At 36.9% G+C, this 19,994-nt stretch overlaps 1 protein-coding gene across 3 annotated transcripts in view; it reads left to right on the top strand.

Annotated features, from left to right (window-relative positions):
* Positions 1-133: 133 nt before the first annotated feature.
* tnk2a (tyrosine kinase, non-receptor, 2a) overlaps positions 134-19,994 on the top strand; it is a 36,683-nt gene continuing 16,822 nt past the window's right edge. The window contains exons 1-12 of one of the 3 annotated variants that reach the window (XM_055150738.1): positions 134-996; positions 4,513-4,581; positions 8,041-8,169; positions 12,656-12,818; positions 13,420-13,490; positions 13,973-14,185; positions 15,980-16,129; positions 16,211-16,306; positions 17,108-17,289; positions 17,723-17,849; positions 18,361-18,507; positions 19,106-19,200. In XM_055150738.1, the coding sequence (XP_055006713.1) occupies positions 8,047-8,169; positions 12,656-12,818; positions 13,420-13,490; positions 13,973-14,185; positions 15,980-16,129; positions 16,211-16,306; positions 17,108-17,289; positions 17,723-17,849; positions 18,361-18,507; positions 19,106-19,200 (1,367 nt within the window). In that variant the 5' untranslated portion in view covers positions 134-996; positions 4,513-4,581; positions 8,041-8,046. Of the gene's footprint in view, positions 997-4,512; positions 4,582-8,040; positions 8,170-12,655; positions 12,819-12,983; positions 13,059-13,419; positions 13,506-13,972; positions 14,186-15,979; positions 16,130-16,210; positions 16,307-17,107; positions 17,290-17,722; positions 17,850-18,360; positions 18,508-19,105; positions 19,201-19,994 lie in introns of those variants that run through there. The other 2 variants (XM_055150739.1, XM_055150740.1) reach the window with 2 other exon arrangements.

Below are 19,994 nucleotides of genomic sequence, written 5' to 3'. Positions count from 1 at the left end.
GTTTTTGCTCTTATTAAGTGAAATCATTGTAATTTATTGGCTATTCTTTCCTTTTGCCTTAATAAAACTAAGCAAATTGTGCATGTTGAATATGATCGATATTAAATTTGTTTTAAAATGCAGGTAGTAGCCAGGACCACATAACTGAAATGAATATTGTATAAATAATAGGGTGACCAGCCTATCCAAAACCAGTGATTTGTCCCAGTTTCACACTAGAAATGTCCCAGATGTCTGTATTTTTGACCAGTTTGATATGCACCATCACTAATGAGGGTCATGTCATTTGTTTAGTCAATATACATAAAACTGTGCGTAAGTTACCAGAAACAAAAAAAAATTACTCTATTGCACTGATAGAAGTCTCCCTGGATAATACAGATTCAGGTGAGTGCCTAATAATATTTTTTATTGCATACTTTTTCAGTTTTATTATCATAAATCACCCCGAGCTTGGTGTCTCAGTTTTAATGTTTTAAAATCGGGTTACCCTGCTAAATTATATATATATATAGTCTTCTAATAGTATATGCTCTTGATTATGCATTTATAACATGTTTTTAGAGAGAAAGTTAGAAATATACCCTATTGATCCTCAGGGAAAGTCAAGTTCATATTATAACTTTCAAATTCATATAGAAGTTCTGTAGATAATGCATAAATAAATTAATTAAATGGTAAAAGTACACTTCGATGGGTTGAAGTAAGGGTTTCAAAATAAAACGGCGCTTTTACTTTGAAAGGACCCACCCGCCTCACTCTACTTCCGCCGCGCGTCGTGAGTTCACGCACGGTGACGCTCGCCGTAAATCTCGCAGACGCTCCTTCTGAAGCGACCAGAAATTACCCGGAGAGGAGCGGAGGAATAACGGACTACAGTGAACCCTTCCCCGGGCAACACATCAGCTTTTACCCCCGGTGATCAGCTTCGGGGAGCGGGGGAGAGGAGCGAGAAACGAGCGGAGGAAGAACAGACTCCATCCCAGAGCGTTGTAGGTGGGTGCTAAGGTTTATTTTTCCCAGGCGATGGACGTGTTGCTCTTTCGCAGAATGGATGAATAATGAATAAATTATAAACCATGCTAGTATAGGCTCTACTGTGCGGTTATTTCGTCGTAAAAGGTTATAAATAACAGTAGTGGGTCTGGGACAAGCAGGTGTGTGACTGACGTGACTGCAGCTAATCAGCTTTACATCCAGGAGTCAGTGCAGCAATGTTAAGTGACCGCGTTATCACCTGTTTGTTGTGCTACTTTAGGCTATTCTTATCTATTTTGAGTATGTTAAAGCTGAATTAAGTGACAAATAATGGCCACACATTCTGTCATTTCTGGTGAATGAATGTCTTCTTCACTGTACAAAGATTTCATAGTGTGGAGGCCAGGGGTGTGCAACATTTTTCCTCTGGTGAGCTCATTTAGAAAACGAAAATGCCAAAGAGCTACTTATTTTAGCAGTCAAAGGAAACTGAGAAAATTTAGGAGCCATTAGGGGTGTAATGATATCTAAGTCTCACGATATGAACTTCACGGTATGATATTTATTGCGATATCGTGGGAAAGCTCACAATATTGTGGGGAGACTCACGGTATTACAATATTATACGTAATAACAAGACTGACATTATAAAATACTTTGACAAGTCATTTGGTACAACATTTATTGCCATATTCTAGCAATCTAACAATATCCAAATCTCACAGTACAATATTATCATGATATGCCTCTCACATTTTGTAGAGACGGGACACTTTTTTGTTTTTAAAATATCTTGACAAGATTTTGGTGTGAATTATTTCCATCATAATCCCAAGAATTCAAGTAAAAAACATATTTCTTCGTGATATCTGCACTGAAATGAATCATGGGATATGTAGTTCCCGATGTTTATAAGCTGTTGCTACTGTAAAACCATGCATTTAAGCAAACTAACTTGTGATAAGATGTATTGCAATGGCCCACGATATTACTGTGAGACTTTTGACGATACAATATCACAAAATCTTGGTTATTGTTACATTCCCTAGGAGCCATGGCAAGCAAAAAACATAAACCATTATTTATTAGTGCACAAGTTAGGCATTAAAATGATACATGTACAATGGTAATTAATCAGATTTTAGTTATTCAGCTTGCGAGCTACAGGTTGGAAATCCCTGGTGTTGTCTATCTATTAAAAAGTCAATTGTAAGATGAAATACTTGCTGATTTGCATTTGCCTAGAATAGACTAAAACGTACAAAAACATGCTTCCTAACTGTGAAAGGCTTGTATTTTCACAAACCTGATTATATTTGTCTAAGGGGAGGACTTGTTTTTCCATGGAAATGTTGTTGCTTTGGCTGTAATATTCCACATTACGGTAGAAAACATCTCCATGAAGAATGTTCCAAAGTATGGTTTAACTTTCTTTTTCCATGGACTCATGCAGTTGAATTTCCACATCCAGAAAGTTGCATAATCTCACTTTAATTAGGATAAAAATGGCCTATTGATTTGATAGTTGGCGTACACTTTTTCTTTCTTTCTTTTTTTTTCTTCATCCTCATTAGTTATTATCACAGCAATTTCACATAGACATTTAGACAGAATTACAGAATGTTCCTTAAATTTGACCTGTTTTGCCCAAAAGCTTTACCACATTTTTTTCTAGATTCCACTTTTGTACAATTAGCCTAAATAAGTACATTAATTGTGCAGTGTGTGTTAAGAATTGCCTAAGTGACCACACATGGACTTATATTAAAGTCAATTCAATTAACCCATGTGTGTCCCATTGTATTTGGGGACCAGTGGATTCATTCAGTTCATTTATAAGAAGGAAGTTAACCACGCCCCCTAAGAAAGTGGAAAGCAACTGAAGGGTTTTTGTGGTTAATTTAAGTTTCCATTGAGCTCGATACTATCAATGGGCACAAACATGGCCGGATGTAGATGAAGAATATGCTATTTGTTAGTGTGTGAATATGTTTTATTTTGATTAAATAAAGGAAAAGGAAGTCCTAGTGTTTCCTAATGAGGTCCTGACAGATGGCGTTTCCTCCCTTTTGAAAATTCACTCAAAACATTTGTGGATTTTTAAGACAGATTTCACTCCAAACAATCAAATCTTTTGTTCAGTAGAAATTTCATAGTCAAATCTCATGCTTTTCTCCTTTGAAATGTTATTGCTTTGTCTGAAATGTTTCACAGTGGCATTCAATCTTTTTATCTTCAAGGAGACCAAGTTGCAGGTCAGATCTGTGGAGAGGCAACCCCGCTCACAGTCAGAATGCCTGATTTTTTTTAGGCAATTTTGAGCTGTAAAACCACCTATAATTGAATAAATGTCATATTGTGGATTATTTCAGGCAGAGCATTGACATATCCATAGAAACAAGTTACACAGTGCTCCTTTTATTACATTTTAAAAATTCTAAACCTTGTAAACATTTATTATTGCAGACGAGAACATGCTCAGATTGTAGTGTGTATGTTTGAGTCTAGTTTGTCTCTGTTGGGTTTCCAGATCCTGTCCAGTCTCTCACCTCTCGTACAGTTTTCTCAGCTTTAGGTATTTATTTGCTCAGTCTGCAGCGGTCCACACTGTCTCTGCTGGGATCTTTTGAAGGGACAGATGGTTTTCTTTGGAAATTTTGCAGGCTTTGGATAAGAAAAAAATTCAGTAAAGCAGTTCCTATTGAAATTAATAATTGATTATACCACATTTGCTTTTTATTAATTTATATAATTCTTATTATTAATACTTTGCAGCTGATTTCATTCATTCATTTCACATTCCCTGGGAGTGTGATGCTAAATGTAGGCACTGCTCTGTCTGAAGCTCTGTTACTGAAGTTAGACTTTATCTGAGCTTTGTTTTAACACAATCTGACCACAAAGAACTGACTGATTTGTGCTGTTAAACAAGTTGCTCTCACTTCATCTTTCTGTTGAAAATCAAACACCTAAGCAGGACCAAAAACGCTCGTATTGAGCAGAAGCTCCTGAAAATGTGTTATTTGAATCATTTGAGTTTATAGACTTAATCTTAAAACCATAAACTGTATATGTAACTCCCCAGTTCCCACTGTCCCGAATTGAGTCGCTCTGCCCCCCTGTCCACACCGTACCCTCCCCAGATGGTAGACCTATTTGTGGGGGAAAGTCCAGGGCTGTTTTTTAGTCCCAGTCCGTCCCTGGTGGCGCTGAACGCTATGGGTGACGTCACACTCGCTTAGTCCACTTTTTTATACAGTCTGTGCTTAAAACTTGTTGTCTGTGTTTGCTAATGTGTGCATTGTGTCACCATGGTAACTCCTAAACATTTCACTATAGAGGCACATGCAGAACACGAGCATAAGCATAATATCACTTCAAAGTATCAATCGGTGCAATTATGTCCCAGTCTGTTATGAGTTTTACCTGTGTTATAATGGCTCCTTTATACTACACTGCAATAGTATTCTGAAATAGTACATAGTTGTGAAAATTCTTCGTCAAACCCTCACAAACGCTCTCTTTGCTTTGCAGGTGTAGTGCATTCTTTCCGTCCATGGCGTCGTCCAGGTGACCTCTGGTGAACCACAAACCCTCAACACGGTGAGACATTTTTTGAGCCTAAAACACTCTCACATTTTTATTTCATTTGTTTCTAAGTGCATGTTTTAATTTACTTGAAGAGGATGTAAAATTTTGGCTGTTTTAATGTTATTTTATCAGTATAAGAACCTACACTTCGAAAACTAAAATCTAGCCAAGTTCAGATGACTTGAATTAAGAAAGTTTTATCATGATGTGAGTAAATTTGACTTGCCAAGTAAAATGATCTACAAATGGAACAAGATGTTTTGTAGTGAAAATATGAAAGTACATCTTGCTACACTTAAGCTAAGAAAAACAACTCTTTGCAGTTAAAATAAGCACAACTAAATCAACAAATCGAAACAACAAAATCAAATACTACTTGACTTAAGAAAAACACACTTATTCCATTGGTAAATAATTTTGCTTGTCAAGTTGAATCTACTCAAATAAAGTAAAATAAAGTTCTTAATTTAAGTCATTTTAACTTACCTAGATCTTTCTTTTTGCTGTGTAGTTTAGAATCGAGTACCATCTTGCAGATATTTTTTACATACAATACGTTATCAAGAAATTAGGCATCGTGTCTTTAATAAAATGTGCTCTATAATGTGCTATATATAAAGAGGATTGCATTAATACATTATATAATATATTATAAGTATTAGGATTTTGTTTTGCCCCAAATATAACCTTTACCTTTAGCAATTTGAGATCACAGTTTGCAAATTTTGACAAAGAAAATTATGAAAAATGTATTATTTAATCTGAAAAGTAAGTTCATTTCTGGCAGTAAATAAAAAATAACAAATAAAAATATGACTTTAAAACTTGTAATTATGACTTTTTAACTCGTAATTATGACTTTAAAACTCGTAATTATGACTTCCTTTGAGGCTTTTATTCTTTATTTACTAGCAGAAATAGGCTTACTTTTTAGGTTAAATCATTTTTAAATACATTTTTCATTATTTTCTGTCTTTTTACTTGATGACGAAAATGGGCTTCCATAGAAAAGTCTACACAGAGAACACATCAACTAAATTCACAGGAATACTAGACTCAGCATTGTTCGTTTATTGCACTGTATTGCATCATTTAGTGAATAATATTTATCATTCCAGCAGTGGTGAACCTGCACGTAGAAGCCTAATGCTAAATAGACTATAAAGCATTTGTTTTCACCTCAATACACCACTCTCTATCGCTCTGGGGCTAAAATTAGATATCTATTTTTAGAGCCACCCAGTCATGATAAAACATGAGAGAGAAAAGAGATGAAAGTACAGATTTTATGGTTTGTTGGATGTTAAAGAGCCCATGGTTCTGATCTGTGTTATAATGCTGTTTTCTCATCATATACTTGTACATGCCTGGGGTTGTGTTTTGTTTTATTCACATATGTTTAACGCACAAATGCTGCATATTTTAGGCTGAGTTCTTCTGTTTTTAAACTCCATACACCTTTGCTAGAATCATTTGGATAATTTCAGCTCAGGAAATGCCAATCCCTACTGAACAAAAGGTAAAAGGAGCTGTTAATTTGTTGTGGAAAAGAGCATTTTGAGATTTGGAGATGTAGACAGACTGCGGGATTACTCAAACTTGTGTGAATGAAACAAAACACAACTCTGGGTATGTTTTTGAGAAGATAACAGAGTTTTATCATGGCATAAAGCCCACAAGAGTACATTTTGTGTAATATAGGACCTTTAATAAATGCTCAAAAACAGAACGTATTAAAACCTTTATTATATTATTTGTCGTAATGTTTTAAATCTGTGATGCTGCCATAACCCAATTAATTGCCATAACCCAGTTAAATCACAAATGACCTAGTCCTAGATTAAAAGAACACTGTGTGCAACTAAAGATCTTGATTTGAAAGAATATGCTAGCAGTTGTATTTTAGATAAGATATTAGTGGTTGTTTCTGCTTGTGAACTTCTCAACAAAATAAATATACTTTGTTTTTGTCTTTGCCTGTAATGTCTATGTATGTATGGCAATACTATGTTACTACTGACTACTACTACTGATATGAACTGATGAATTACTGATGTATTACTACGATTATTATGTTTAATTGTTACTGTCTGAAATCTAATTTACTTCAGGATCAATAAAGTATCTATCTTTTAAATTCATCTGTCTTGTGTTACTTCGTTACAGTCATGTAGCTGGATATTTTATTGATCCCGAAGGAAATTCATTTTTCAGCAGCAACAATGAAATATAATAATAATACAGCAGTGTTTCATAATGTTTAGAGATGCACTGTACAGCCCGATGGCGTGTGGAAAAAAATCTCTGCCACGATAACACATTTTGAAGCACTATATATTGCTCTAGATGTTTACTACAATAAACAATAATACTAAAACTACTTTATGGCACTGACACAATTAAAATAAAGCAGTATCATTCCGGTAAACCATTTTTAATATACTGTAGCATTAAAATGCATAAGGTACATTAACTAAATAGGAGAATTAACCAATAACTAGTGATAGAAGTGACTTATTCAACTATCTGCATCTCAAATTGTATCATATTTCAACATAAAATACCCCAAATCTCCACACTTTTGCAAAATAAAATTGTACATATGATAAATCTTGAGCCCCTAAATTGTTCCTTGGTTTCATTTATTGCACGATAAGTCGATACAGTAATTATTGTGACCTACAGCTTTGTGTGTTTTAATGGTTCTATACCTTGAAAATATGTATTGTTCTTATGTCATCTCCTTGTCTCAGTGGATATTGATGAGTTTAATGCCATACTTTGGAACATTCCAGGCAAAGAAATAAGATATCCTTGAGAGACAAGCAGGTGGCAGACCCTCTTGTAAAAAGTTACATTACACATTGCAGCTTTAAGTAAATGGCCAATTATTTTCCTAATTGATTGGTTTCAGTTCTTTAATCAGTTGTTGTAATAATTTCTTCTCCTCACTAGTGCCATCTGCGTGTGATTCCTGTCTGCCCTGATCATTCATGCATTTTACCTCCATCTGTGCACAGCCTTTTGGGATCTCTGCATCTTCTCTCTCTCTTTCGATCTTTCTCTCTCTCCTCTCCTCCACCGCGCCCCTCCTCCTTTTTCTCCTCCAAATCCGCTAAATTATTTAACAACATGAAAACGAACAGACTGCTTTCGGCGCCGAGCTCGTAGCAGGACGGAGAGGAGAAATAGAGAACAGATTTGAGCGTAAACGAAGCCGCATTGTATGGGTGAATTGTGCGAGTTCGCGGATCGCTGTAGTGTACATTTGGCGAGCTATCTTCTGCGCGTATCAATTGGCAGGGGAAGGTCATGGGATTGAGACTAGCCAAAAGCGAGACAGAGGGAAGAGAGAGAGGAGGAGGAGGAGGAGGAGGAGGAGAGGGAGAGGAGAGGGAGAGAAGCTAAACACGGCGGAGTGCAGCTAGCACTGACGAAACTAGACAATTCAGACCAGACGTTGTATTGTAGGCTGCGATGGGGGAGAACTATATGTACCAGCGGCTGCCCTTCAACAGAGCGGAGGAGGAAGAGGATGCTGAGGAGGATGAAGAGGAGAGAGGGAGGAGGATGAGAGAAGGCACGGGCAGCGGACAAATGGTAAAGAATATGGTTTGGGGAAAAAGGTGGTGTGAAAAGAGGAGTGTCTGTGTGTATCTGTGTGTGTGTGAGTGAGTGTGAGTGAGTGTGCGCTATAGCCAGGAGTGTTTTGGGGGTGGGGCTTCTCTGTTATCACTATAGACTACTACTAAAGATCACTGTCTTTGTTAAAAGGTTGTGCATTAAATGTAAACGTATGGTTAAATATACATGTTTTAAAGGGCCCATATTGCGGTATTTTCTGATCTATGTTATAATAAGTGTTTCCACGTCTCACAAACACACCTGGAGTTGTCAAATGAAGAAAAGAGGTAGGTTCACTGGGTCATAAAAGAGTTAAAAAATAGCAGTACAGGTGCTCGATGAGGGTTAAACTTGTAGTCTTTAAACAGAAAGTTGCCCTTACTGGAAAATGTAAAAGTGGGCAAGGTACAAACCCAAGGCACTCCGACTGAATATATCAAAAGTCCTTTATCGCATGAAGGGAGGCCAACACTTTTAATATATTCAGTTGGGATGTTTAGGCTGAGTTCTTTCCTCAAACACACTCAACACTGTGTTCCACCTTGTGATGTCATGTGGTAATACAGGAAGTGCTCCGTCGTGTTTTGAAACTCCATACACCTTTACTAGAATCATTTGGATGATTTCAACCCTGAAACTGCCCATCTCTACTCAGTAGGGGTGTGAGGATATCTTCGTGTCACGATACGATATCGTCATGGTATGAACCTCACAGTACGATATTTATTGCGATAATGTGGGAAAGCCACGATATGTTGTGGAGGCTCACGATTATGGATGTAACAATATCCAAATCTCTCGGTACAATATTTTCATGATATACATCTCACGGTATTTTGTGACGCTAACAAAAACTGTTAATATGCTCTTTTTCCTCTTAAAATGCCTTGACAAGACTTAATCCAAAGAACTAAGACTTAAAAGTGCTTAGAACTGATATTTCTTCTTGTAGTCTACCCTGAAATGGAGCAAAGGATCATAGTCTATTTAGTTCACTCTTCATTTAAACAAAGAGTCTTGTAATTCAATATATTGTGATCGTCCACGATATTATTGTGACAACTCTGACGATACGATATCACGATATTTTGGTTATTGTGACATGCCTAGTACTCAACTAAAGGTAAAAGGAGCTGCTAACTTGGAAACTACCTCTTCTTGATTTCACAAGGTCAAACAGAGCTTTGGCGATGTAGACAGACTAATAATAAAGACTTACTCAGACGTGCGTGAATGAAACAAAACACAACTCCAGCTCACAAGAGGCAATTTGGTGTAATATAGGACTTTTAAACATACTGTATTTGCATTTTACAACAGAATTCTGAGACTTCATGATAATTCAATCAATATATGACAGCCAATTGAGACGAACTTTGACAATTCTTATACCTATTCACATAATTTTAGATTTTAATAGTTTAAGTAGTCAAGTTCATTACGTAGACTCCAATATTTTAGCTATTTCAATAAATTTTATGACTAGCTTGTAACTCGGCCTATTTGTTTGTTTGCAAAATGTAAGTCACGGCTCTAAATGATGACTGGAAAACTTATCTGTGCAGTTGTTGCTGGTGCCGTCAATGTGCCGCCAAGACGATTAGAGGCTCACTGTAGCTCCTTAATTTCCGTTGCACTTAACTTTATTGGTCCATTATAGGTGTCCATATCCACTGCCCCTCCAGCAGACATCAATATCCTGTCAGCGTGTGTGTCTTAGATTCTAAATGTACCATGTAACTTTGTGGTTTTGGGGTCCGTCAGCTGCTTGTTTCTATGGATACATCATTGCTCTGCTTAGAATGACATTAAACAGCTCTACTTTACATTTATTCAATTACAGCTCAAAAATACCTAGAAAAACTGATATCCTGACTGTGAGTGGGGTTGCTGAATCCGTGTATCATTCGTTCATTCATTTTTCAAAATAAAACCGAAAATAAGAAAACTAAAAAAACAACAATTTTCTTCATTATTTGTCTCCAAAACCAAAATGAAAAAACAGATAATGATTTGTTTTTTCAGTTTTCGGTTTTTGTGTTTAAATGAATAATGGAAAAAACGGATAACGGCCGTTTCCTGTTTCCGGACTTAAACTGCGATGCCGGACTTTTGCGCCACATACGGACTGAACCAGGATTAAACCAGGACTGAACCAGGTCTAAACCAGGAGTGTCAGGACAGGCCCGGAGGTGTGCCCGCGTAGACTGATCAGGACTGAGACAGGGACCAAACCGGGACCAGACCAGGACTTAGACTGGGACCAAACCGGGACCAGACCAGGACTGAACCAGGACTGATCCCAGGCCTAAAACAGTACAACACTAGGACTAAACCAGGACTAAACCAGGTCTAGACCAGAACTGAACCAGGACTAAACCAGATCCTGGTGTCAGTCCCAGTCTGGTCCCAATCTCAGTCCCGGTCTCAGTCCCGGTCTCAGTCCGGTCTCAGTCCCGGTCTGGTCCCGGTCTCAGTCCCGGTCTCAGTCCCGGTCTCAGTCCCGGTCCGGTGCTGGTCTGGTCCCGGTCTCAGTCCCGGTCTCAGTCCTGGTTCAGTCCTAGATCAGTTCTGGTTCAGTCCAAATGCGGCACAAAAGTCCGGCATCACAGTTTAAGTCACGGAAAACAGGAAATGGCCATTATCCTTTTTTTTTTCCATTATTAATTTAAATACAAACTTGAAAACTGAAAAAATTAATCGTTATCCATTTTTTCATTTTGGTTTTGGAGACAAATAATGAAGAAAATAGTTGTTTTTTTGTTTTATTATTTTTGGTTTTATTTTGAAAAACGAATGAACGAATGCTACGCGGATTTTGCTTCTTCACAGATCTGACCTGTAACTTGGTCTGGTTTGGTCTCCATGACAATAGAAAGGTTTAATGCCATACTGTGAAACATTCAAGACAAAGCAATAACATCTCCATGAAGTTAAGCAGGTGATGGACACTCGACCAGAAAAGTTACACAATGCCCCTTTAATGTTCAATTAGGATTAGATTAACATACAAATGAATTAACTACGGTCATTTTTTATCCATTAACGAGGTGTTCTCATTGACACCGCACATTGGCTTTACGGGGTCCATTACAGACGAGTTTATTGCATTTGGACAGTGGAAGCTGAAACCCGTGAAAACACAGGGGGGACACAGACAGCTCCTGCACTGCACCAAATTCTGCATATACACTCTTTCTGGAATAGTGTCATCTTAAACAGCAAGAGAGAAACTGCAGGAACATAAGGAGTACTGTATATCTGCTGAGATGCAAGCAGGCAAGCTTTATTTTAATAGTTTAAGTATTTTCTGAAGTAAAATGTCTTGTTACCTTTATGTGATCTTGTAACAATCTTTAATCCCCTTTTAAAGCAGAATTATATGTTCTGTGTTGTGTGTATATTGTGAACTGTGGAGAAAAATCCATGTATCATTCGTTCATTTGTTTTTCAAAATAAAACCAAAAATAAGAAAACGAAATAACAGCTTTTTTCTTCATTATTTGTCTCTCAAACCAAAATGAAAAAACTGATAACGATTAGTTTTTTCAGTTTTCAATTTTGTGTTTAAATAAATAATGGAAAAAACTGATAACAGTTGTTTTCGTGACTCAAACTGCACTTGTCTAACATTTTAGGCAATCATGTTAACAAAATAACACTATTTCCAAAAAAAAAAAATATTATTATATGAAAAGTGTATTTGTATATATATGTGTATACCTTTATCCATTTTTTCCAGTATTAAATTAAACACAAAATCAAAAACTGAAAAAAAAACCAAGTCATTATCCGTTTTTACATTTTGGTTTTGGAGATAAATAATGAAGAAGAAAATTGTTTTTTTTGTTTTGTTTTGTTTTCTTATTTTTGGTTATATTTTGAAAAACAAATGAGTGAATGATACACGGATTGAGGACCTCAACATGCACCATTTTGGCTGAAGGTCCTATATTATGCAACATCGACTCTTGTGAACTTTAAACCATGTTAGAATGTTATTACCTCAAAAACATACCTGGAGTTGTGTTTTGTTTCATTCCCACATGTTGGAGTAACCCTTTATTATTAGTCTGTCTACATCTCAAAAGCTCAAAATGCTCTTTTCCACCTTGTGATATCATGAAGTAGTAGTTTTCCGGTTAGAGATGGGCAGTTCCAGGGCTCAAATTATCCAAATTATTCTGGTGTATGGACTTTATGGAGTGTATGGAGTTTAAAAACACAGTGGAGAACAGGGTTTGTGGGTTAAACATCTGTAAATGAAACAAAACACAACTCCAGGTCTGTTTTTGATGAGGAAACAACATACAGTAGATCAGTAAATAACGTAATATGAGCCCGTAAAGTGACATATTAATCAACATTTTTAACCAGCCATTACTTTGCATACTACAGGACCTATTTCTCTTTCTATTTCTCTATTTCTTAACCCCCTCTGTGTCTCTCCCATTGTGTGCAGATGCAGTGTGAGGAGGGGACTGAGTGGCTGTTGGAGCTGCTCACTGATGTCCAGCTGCAGCAGTATTTCCTCCGGATCCGAGACGAGCTCAACGTCACCAGACTGTCCCACTTCGACTATGTGAAGAACGAAGACCTGGAGAAGATCGGCATGGGGCGTCCCGGTATGTGGATGAACACAATCCTGAGCTCTATGGACTGTAAAAGTAAACACAAAAGTCCAGAAATATTCAGAAATTTCATCTTAGGCCCTCAGCCTTTTTTTGACTGTTTTCAGAGACATTGTACTTGATAATATCCAAATTTTGTGTATCTTCCAATCTTGATAGACAAAATTCCCCCTCCCTTGAGTCTAAAATACATCATCTCGGATCTGTCCAGGCACTCCTCTCAATAATTTAAAGGTACATTATGCAACTTTTCTGGTGGACGGTTTGTCAGATGTTTTTCTTCATGGAGATGTTATTGCTTTGTCTGGAATATTTCACAATATTGAATCTTTTTATATTCACGGAGACCAAGAAACCAGACAGCCCTACTCACAGTCAGAATCTGTTTTTCTAGTTATTTTTAAGATATAAAACCACCTGTAATTTAATAAATGTAAAGTAGATCTGTTTAATCTCATACTTTGACCTATACAAAGAAACTTGAAGGTGACTCCCAACTGAAAAGTTACACAGTGCAAACAAATCGTCTAGGATCTGTCCAGTCAGTCCTCATTGATTTAAGATCTAAGTGCGGTGTCTGATTCTGTTGTTTCAGGCCAGAGGAGGCTGTGGGAGGCGGTGAAGAGACGAAGAGCCCTCTACAAACGGAAGTCCTGGATGAGCAAGGTTCGCACTAAACAGGCAAAGCATTTTCTTTCATTTCATTTTACTGTATCTGAATATTAAATTATTCATTGTGAAAATTTTGTTTTACACCAAGTCGAATCACATGAGCCATAATTTTGGCTTCATGATTTTCAATGATGATGGCAGGATCAAGGAATGTTAGTCAATACAAGACAAGTATATAGAATCTGTAAAACTGTTGAATGATAAATTTCAAAATCTGCAATGCAATTTAACATGAACAGAAAACAGAAATGTTACTTATGATTATTATTTTTAAGACAATTTTACCATTGTCTGAGAGTTGAAAGATGTTTTGAAGAGAAGTGAAGAAGTGGAAAGTGGTCAAAAAAAAGTAGAAAGAAGAAATAGATTGTTTTGATTTATTAGAATGCTGTAAATGAGCCTTAATGCAAAATAAATATAAAACAGATACTCATTCACACTTTCCTCCTCATAACCTTCTTGTCCTTTGTCTGTAGGTGTTCCCAGTGAAGAGGCCGGACTCAGACCCCCAGCAGCCCAGTGTACAGGGGGCCTCGGGGGGGTCAGGCCCAGGCAGCAGCAGCAGTGAGGGGGGGGCCTCTCTCACCTGCCTCATCAGAGAACCAGAGCTGCAGCTGTTTGAGAGGCTCGGGGACGGGACCTTTGGGGTGGTCAGGAGGGGCGAGTGGACTGCACCCAACGGGAGAGTGGTGAGAAACAGAGCTCTAGGTCTTATTTTTAGATGCAAAAAAAAAAAAGTTTTCCCATCAGTGAATAATTAGTTTATTTTTTGCCAACAAGATTTTCAGAAATAGGCCAGCACTGTAGGATTGATGAGCCATATTTTCAGATATTCTGTGCCAGATGTCAGTGCTTTCAACCCTGGTTTTGCTACAGTACTTTTTCTCAATTGTGTTCCCAGTGTTTTTTGTTCTGACCCACATTTTAAAAGTCACAGACCTTCCTGACCTAAGTCAATAGACATTATTCGTAAATTATTTGACCATTATTGAACATTAATGAGGATATTTTATTGTTGACTAAGTGATCATGTTGCTCTGAACAATTAGTATTACTCAAGTGTTTTAAGCAATGAAAAACAATATTTGAACCAGCAATAAAAGGATCCATAAGTCACCTATTTGGACATTAAATGTAGCCCATTTCTTTTTCTTTTCAACATTTAATTGAACCAGCACTATTGGAATAAATTAGTCAATAAAATAATTACAAAAAGATTAGAAATGAAACAAACATGTCTTAACATTTGAACATTTCTAATCAGATAGGTGGGCCTGTCTGCATTTTTGTAGCGCGTTTCAGTCCGAGGTGCAAGAGGCGAGCGTATCACACATATCAGTGTCAGAACTGTATATTGCAGACCTACATGCAGATCATGACAAGGCCATCCAAAAAAAATCTCTCGCGACCCAATCTTTTGGAAACATTGCTCTATCTTGTCATTAAAACCCACTATGGGCATGCCGAAATAGCTTTGTCTCCAAGTTCTTTTAGTCTAGTTAAAGACATAACAGTGTCATAAGCCAAAAACATGTCTCAATGGCCATTTAAATTTTTTAGGTTTTATAATTAAAGGTGCTCCACATAACTTCTCTGGTGGAGCCATTTGTTTGCCTGAAATGTTCCACCACAAGGAATTTATTATATCTACCATTTATTTATTGATGTGTGCTTGAAAAACATGCGTTCTTTCTTACTAGTGTTGTCGCTCCCCACAGATCTGGGGTCGCATTTATAAAAGGAGATGTGTGTTAAAAAAGACAAAAATTGAGGAATAAGGCTGGGAAGTTGCCGATTCGATGCATACCTTGATACATAGGGCACAATACAATACATATTTCGATACAGTGCACTTTCGATTCGATATGGTGCAATAAAAAATAAAGGCTAAATTATGGTTGTGATACTAAAAGTCTTTGTTAAACCACTTCTTGTGCAAAGTGAATATGAAACACAAACATTTTAATCATCAAAACAGTGAAAATGTCAAATGTGTTGCACAAACGAGTTTCCTTCCTCTAAACAATTAACAAAACTGTAGTGCTGTAACAAAATAATTTTGTAAAATATACCAAAATATACTAGCTATACTAGATATATCGATACAGCACTCCCCGATATCAATACTGTATCATCACATTCAATGATACGATATATCAATATTTCGATATTTTTGCACACCCCTGTTATAGAAACTGAGGAAGTTTGTTAAAGTTTGCATTTCGTCTGTTTTTTTAGTAAAAATTCTACGTAAAGTTTTATAAATAAGACCCCTGACCTCTAACTTGCTCTGTTGCTGTCATCTGTTTGTCTCCATGGAGATAGATATGTTTTAATGCCATAGTGTGGAGCATCATGGATATACAGATGACCAACAGTCCAATAAAAACTTACATAGTTCACCTCTAACAGGACCATTTTAACTTTGGATCTTTCATGTTTAAATATTTATTCACACATGTTTTTTACATTTCTTTTCGTAGCTGTCAGTGGCTGTGAAGTGTCTGAAGGCCGGTGTTTTGGATTCAGACGGGCTGGACGATTTTATCAGAGAAGTGAACGCCATGCACTCCCTCAACCACCAAAACCTTATCCGCCTCCACGGCATTGTACTCACACAGCCAATGAAAATGGTAACAGATATTTATAGCTACAATAATAACATCTGTGTTAGCTGACATAGTGCTGAACACAGACTTCTCTATTGTGCGTAGGTGACCGAGCTCGCACCCTTGGGATCCCTGTTGGACCGTCTCCGAAAACGCCAGGGCCACATCCTGATCTTGTCCCTGTGTAATTACGCTGTTCAGGTCAGTCAGTCTCACCACCGGCAGATCAACAAACGAAGCTAAAGGGGGTAGACCACAACTTCCTCTTTAATTCATTGACTCAGTTGCATTCCTTCACTGAATTTTTGTTTCACGCCCAAAAATATGTAAACGTGTGGGCTGGTTTTTCAGATTCATGGTGATCTCGCTGTACTGTATGTCTTGAATCAACTGAATCAGACTTTATGAGATGTTCAAAACTCACAAATCCTGACTTTGTTTTTTTGTTTTTTCCTCAAAGGTCAAAATTATTCATACTGTAGTCACATTTTGAATACATTTTGTTTTAAATATAGCATTAATTTCATAGTTCCAACTAGAAACTATTTATAAAACAAACACAAAAAACCTTAAATTTAAAATGTTTGCAAAAAAATTGAACAGCTCTATTTCTTTTAGTTCAAATTTTCTAGTTCTTAGGCCTTGTGTAATATCCCAGTTTCAGTTCTTAAGATCCAAATAGCATAGCTCAATATGCAAATAATAATATTCCTTATACAGTTACAAATATTTTGGAATGTACACAGAAGCACATATTGTTAGATTAATCTATTCTACATCTACTAATGTTTTTGTAAGCATTAAACAATGAGGAGCCATGGTATAATAAAATAAAATATGCCCAGTTTAGATTAGTTGTTGTCCAGTTTTTATTTTAAGATATAAAACATGCAGTAATGATATTCAGGTACAAATATATTAGGAAATGTTTACTGAAGCACACATTGTTACTAATGTTTTGGCAAATATAATAATATGCTATGTCTCTCTCTCTCTGTGTAGGTGGCGTGTGGTATGGCCTATCTGGAGTCTAAGCGTTTCCTGCACAGAGACCTGGCCGCTCGTAACGTTCTTCTGTCGACAAACGAAACCGTGAAGATCGGAGACTTTGGTTTAATGAGAGCTTTGCCCACTCACACAGATCAGTACATCATGGAGGAGGGACACAAGATACCCTTCCCCTGGTAGGTTATATACGAACTAATGTTATCCTTTCTAAGATTTTTATGCCATTATTTGGGTTCAGTCATATTCACCTTCACATAGTTTTAAAACATTTGAAAGCAGTTGATATTAGTAACTGAATTATTTTGCAAGCTAGAGAAAGATAGTAAAGAGCCCAAGGTAAGATAAGATATAATGTTTCATAATTTGTATATACTAAAATAAAATTTAAAAAAATACAAAATGTTAAGACTACTAAAAATCATTACTGTCCATTTTCTTTTTTAACAGATTACATTTGCATATCTTAAAATCTGCAGTCAGCCACACAAACTCCTTCATTTGGTCTTCCTTATACATGTATTTCAAAGATTAATTTCATTCAAGTTAAAAAAAAGATGCAGTGTTGATTACATAATTAAAATCGTAGTTGGTTGTTGAACTGTTGTGCAGGTGTGCTCCCGAATCTCTTAAATCTCGTACCTTCTCCCATGCCTCTGACACCTGGATGTTTGGAGTAACTCTGTGGGAGATGTTCACCCACGGACAGGAGCCATGGCTGGGACTCAACGGAAGCCAGGTAAAGGCAGAAGAGTCTGTTAAACTGTTTATTTAAAATGTTATGAAATAGACCATGCTTTTCTCTGATTGGTTCATAGACCTGTCAGTCATTCCCATCAGAACTACAGGTGGTCGAGAATTCAGACTTTTTGTATTGAATAGAAATAGCATCTTGCCTGATCTGGCTGGTCCTCAGTTGCATTGTTGCTAGTTTAACATTTTTACCTCAAAATTAAAGGCGCTGTACCTGAGTTTTAATTAAAATGTGAAAAACAGAACTAGTTCAATGGTTTGCAGTGATCCAAAGTTATTCCTCATTTACCTTCTGCATTCTGAGCCTTCTAATTTTTCATTACAAGCACTTTTCTCAGTTTTCAGAGGCCAAATCAGACCACTGCAGTACATGAGAACTTATTTTGACCTCCAAAAGTGTTTATACAATATATAAAGACTAGGGCAAGATAAATTCTGCTCAAATACAATTGTGTGAAGAGAAGGTCAAGATCAATGCTGTATTTTTCTCCTCACAGATTCTCCATAAGGTGGACGTGGAGGCGGAGCGTCTGTCCAAACCGGACGACTGCCCTCAGGACATTTATAACGTGATGCTGCAGTGCTGGAGCCCAAAGCCCGAGGACAGACCCACCTTCATTGCTCTCAGAGACTTCCTGCTCGAGGTGTCATATCTACACCAATATCAGTGTGATAATTACTTCAGATAATCTTTGTTATTTAAATGTGACAAGACATTACATAGTCTTAGAATGACACGGTTTTATCTGTGTTCCGGGTAGATAATTTTCTAATGTTGAAGTTTATAGCTCTGACCACTCATGGAACACAATAGAATAGGGAAAAGCACATTTTAAACCTATAAAATTCACCATACCCTACAAAATCTTGATATAAATGTGTTCAGTTTGGACAAAGACATCAGATCCTGTAAAATGGACGAGTAATATGAATAGAAAAATCCCATACAGTAGACATAAACATACAATTTCCTTTATTTTCTAAACACTGAATGTACTTTATTATAATACTGGCAAATAAAAGGCCATTTCTTCATTATAATTCTAGCCGTCTGTGAACACCAAAGTTGGAAATCACTGTTCTAATGGCTCAAATAATACAATACTCTTCTATGTTGCACTATCTATTTCCTAAGCTTAGTTGATTCTCCTGATTCTCCTTCCAAATGCTTTTTAATAAAAAGTCACGATGCTAGTTCTGTTTTGTCTTTTATTTATTGTTTTATTGTTAAATTTGTTCCAGACGATGCCCACGGACATGAGAGCCCTGCAGGACTTCGAGGAGGACGACAAGCTGCAGATCAAAATGAACGACGTCATCACAATCATCGAGGGGAGGTCAGAATGAGTCATGCCTCTGATACGGTTATCGGGCCAAGAAGGGACACAGAGATCTTAGAAAAATACTCCAGGGCTCATGTGTCATTCCAGGATATGTTTGGTAATCATGTTAGATTTTGCAGAAAGCTTTGAAATCAGATTTAATATTTTTATGTGGGAGTGCAGTTCAGGACTCATTCGTACGAGACAACGTCAGCTATTGTAGACACTGCATTCCTCGCTTTGTGGGAGATTTCTTTATTGGTAACTGTTTGCTTTGTGTATATTTGTATTTTTATCAAAGGACATGAACCTTTCCATAGTATATTTTTGGCTTTACAAGTAAGTACTACCAAGCTGTAAGCATAAGTTTGTCTCATTTAAAGTCCCATAGTGTATCTTTTTATTCGTAACCACAAACTTTATACAGAAGTGGACTAAAAGTGAATGTGATATCACCCACAGCGTTCGGCTTACATCTTGATTTACAGACAAAATAGCAAAATAAAAACACCGGGATCACGTAGAGCGGTTTAATGTGAACATTTTAACACCAAACGAGGAGCCTGACAGCAGTTACAGAGAGAGGAATGACGTTTTTTCAGTAGAAACTTAATTTGAGCCTAAGTTAATGAAGCCCGAAGCACGTCTATAGTCCATACTTGGGCTTGCATCTCCACAAACCTGACTTTTTTTTGACCTGGGGCAGGATCTTTTCTTGCTTATCTCCATAGAAACATTGTTCTTTTGGTTATAATAGCCCACAAAAGGTATACAATATATTGATCTCCATGAAAAATATTCAGTAGCTT

The sequence above is a fragment of the Boleophthalmus pectinirostris genome, unplaced genomic scaffold (genome assembly GCF_026225935.1).
Source record: "Boleophthalmus pectinirostris isolate CB_2022bp ecotype Guang Dong unplaced genomic scaffold, ASM2622593v1 HiC_scaffold_15, whole genome shotgun sequence".
NCBI lineage: Eukaryota > Metazoa > Chordata > Actinopteri > Gobiiformes > Gobiidae > Boleophthalmus > Boleophthalmus pectinirostris.
This window is presented reverse-complemented; position numbering and strand designations above follow the sequence as displayed.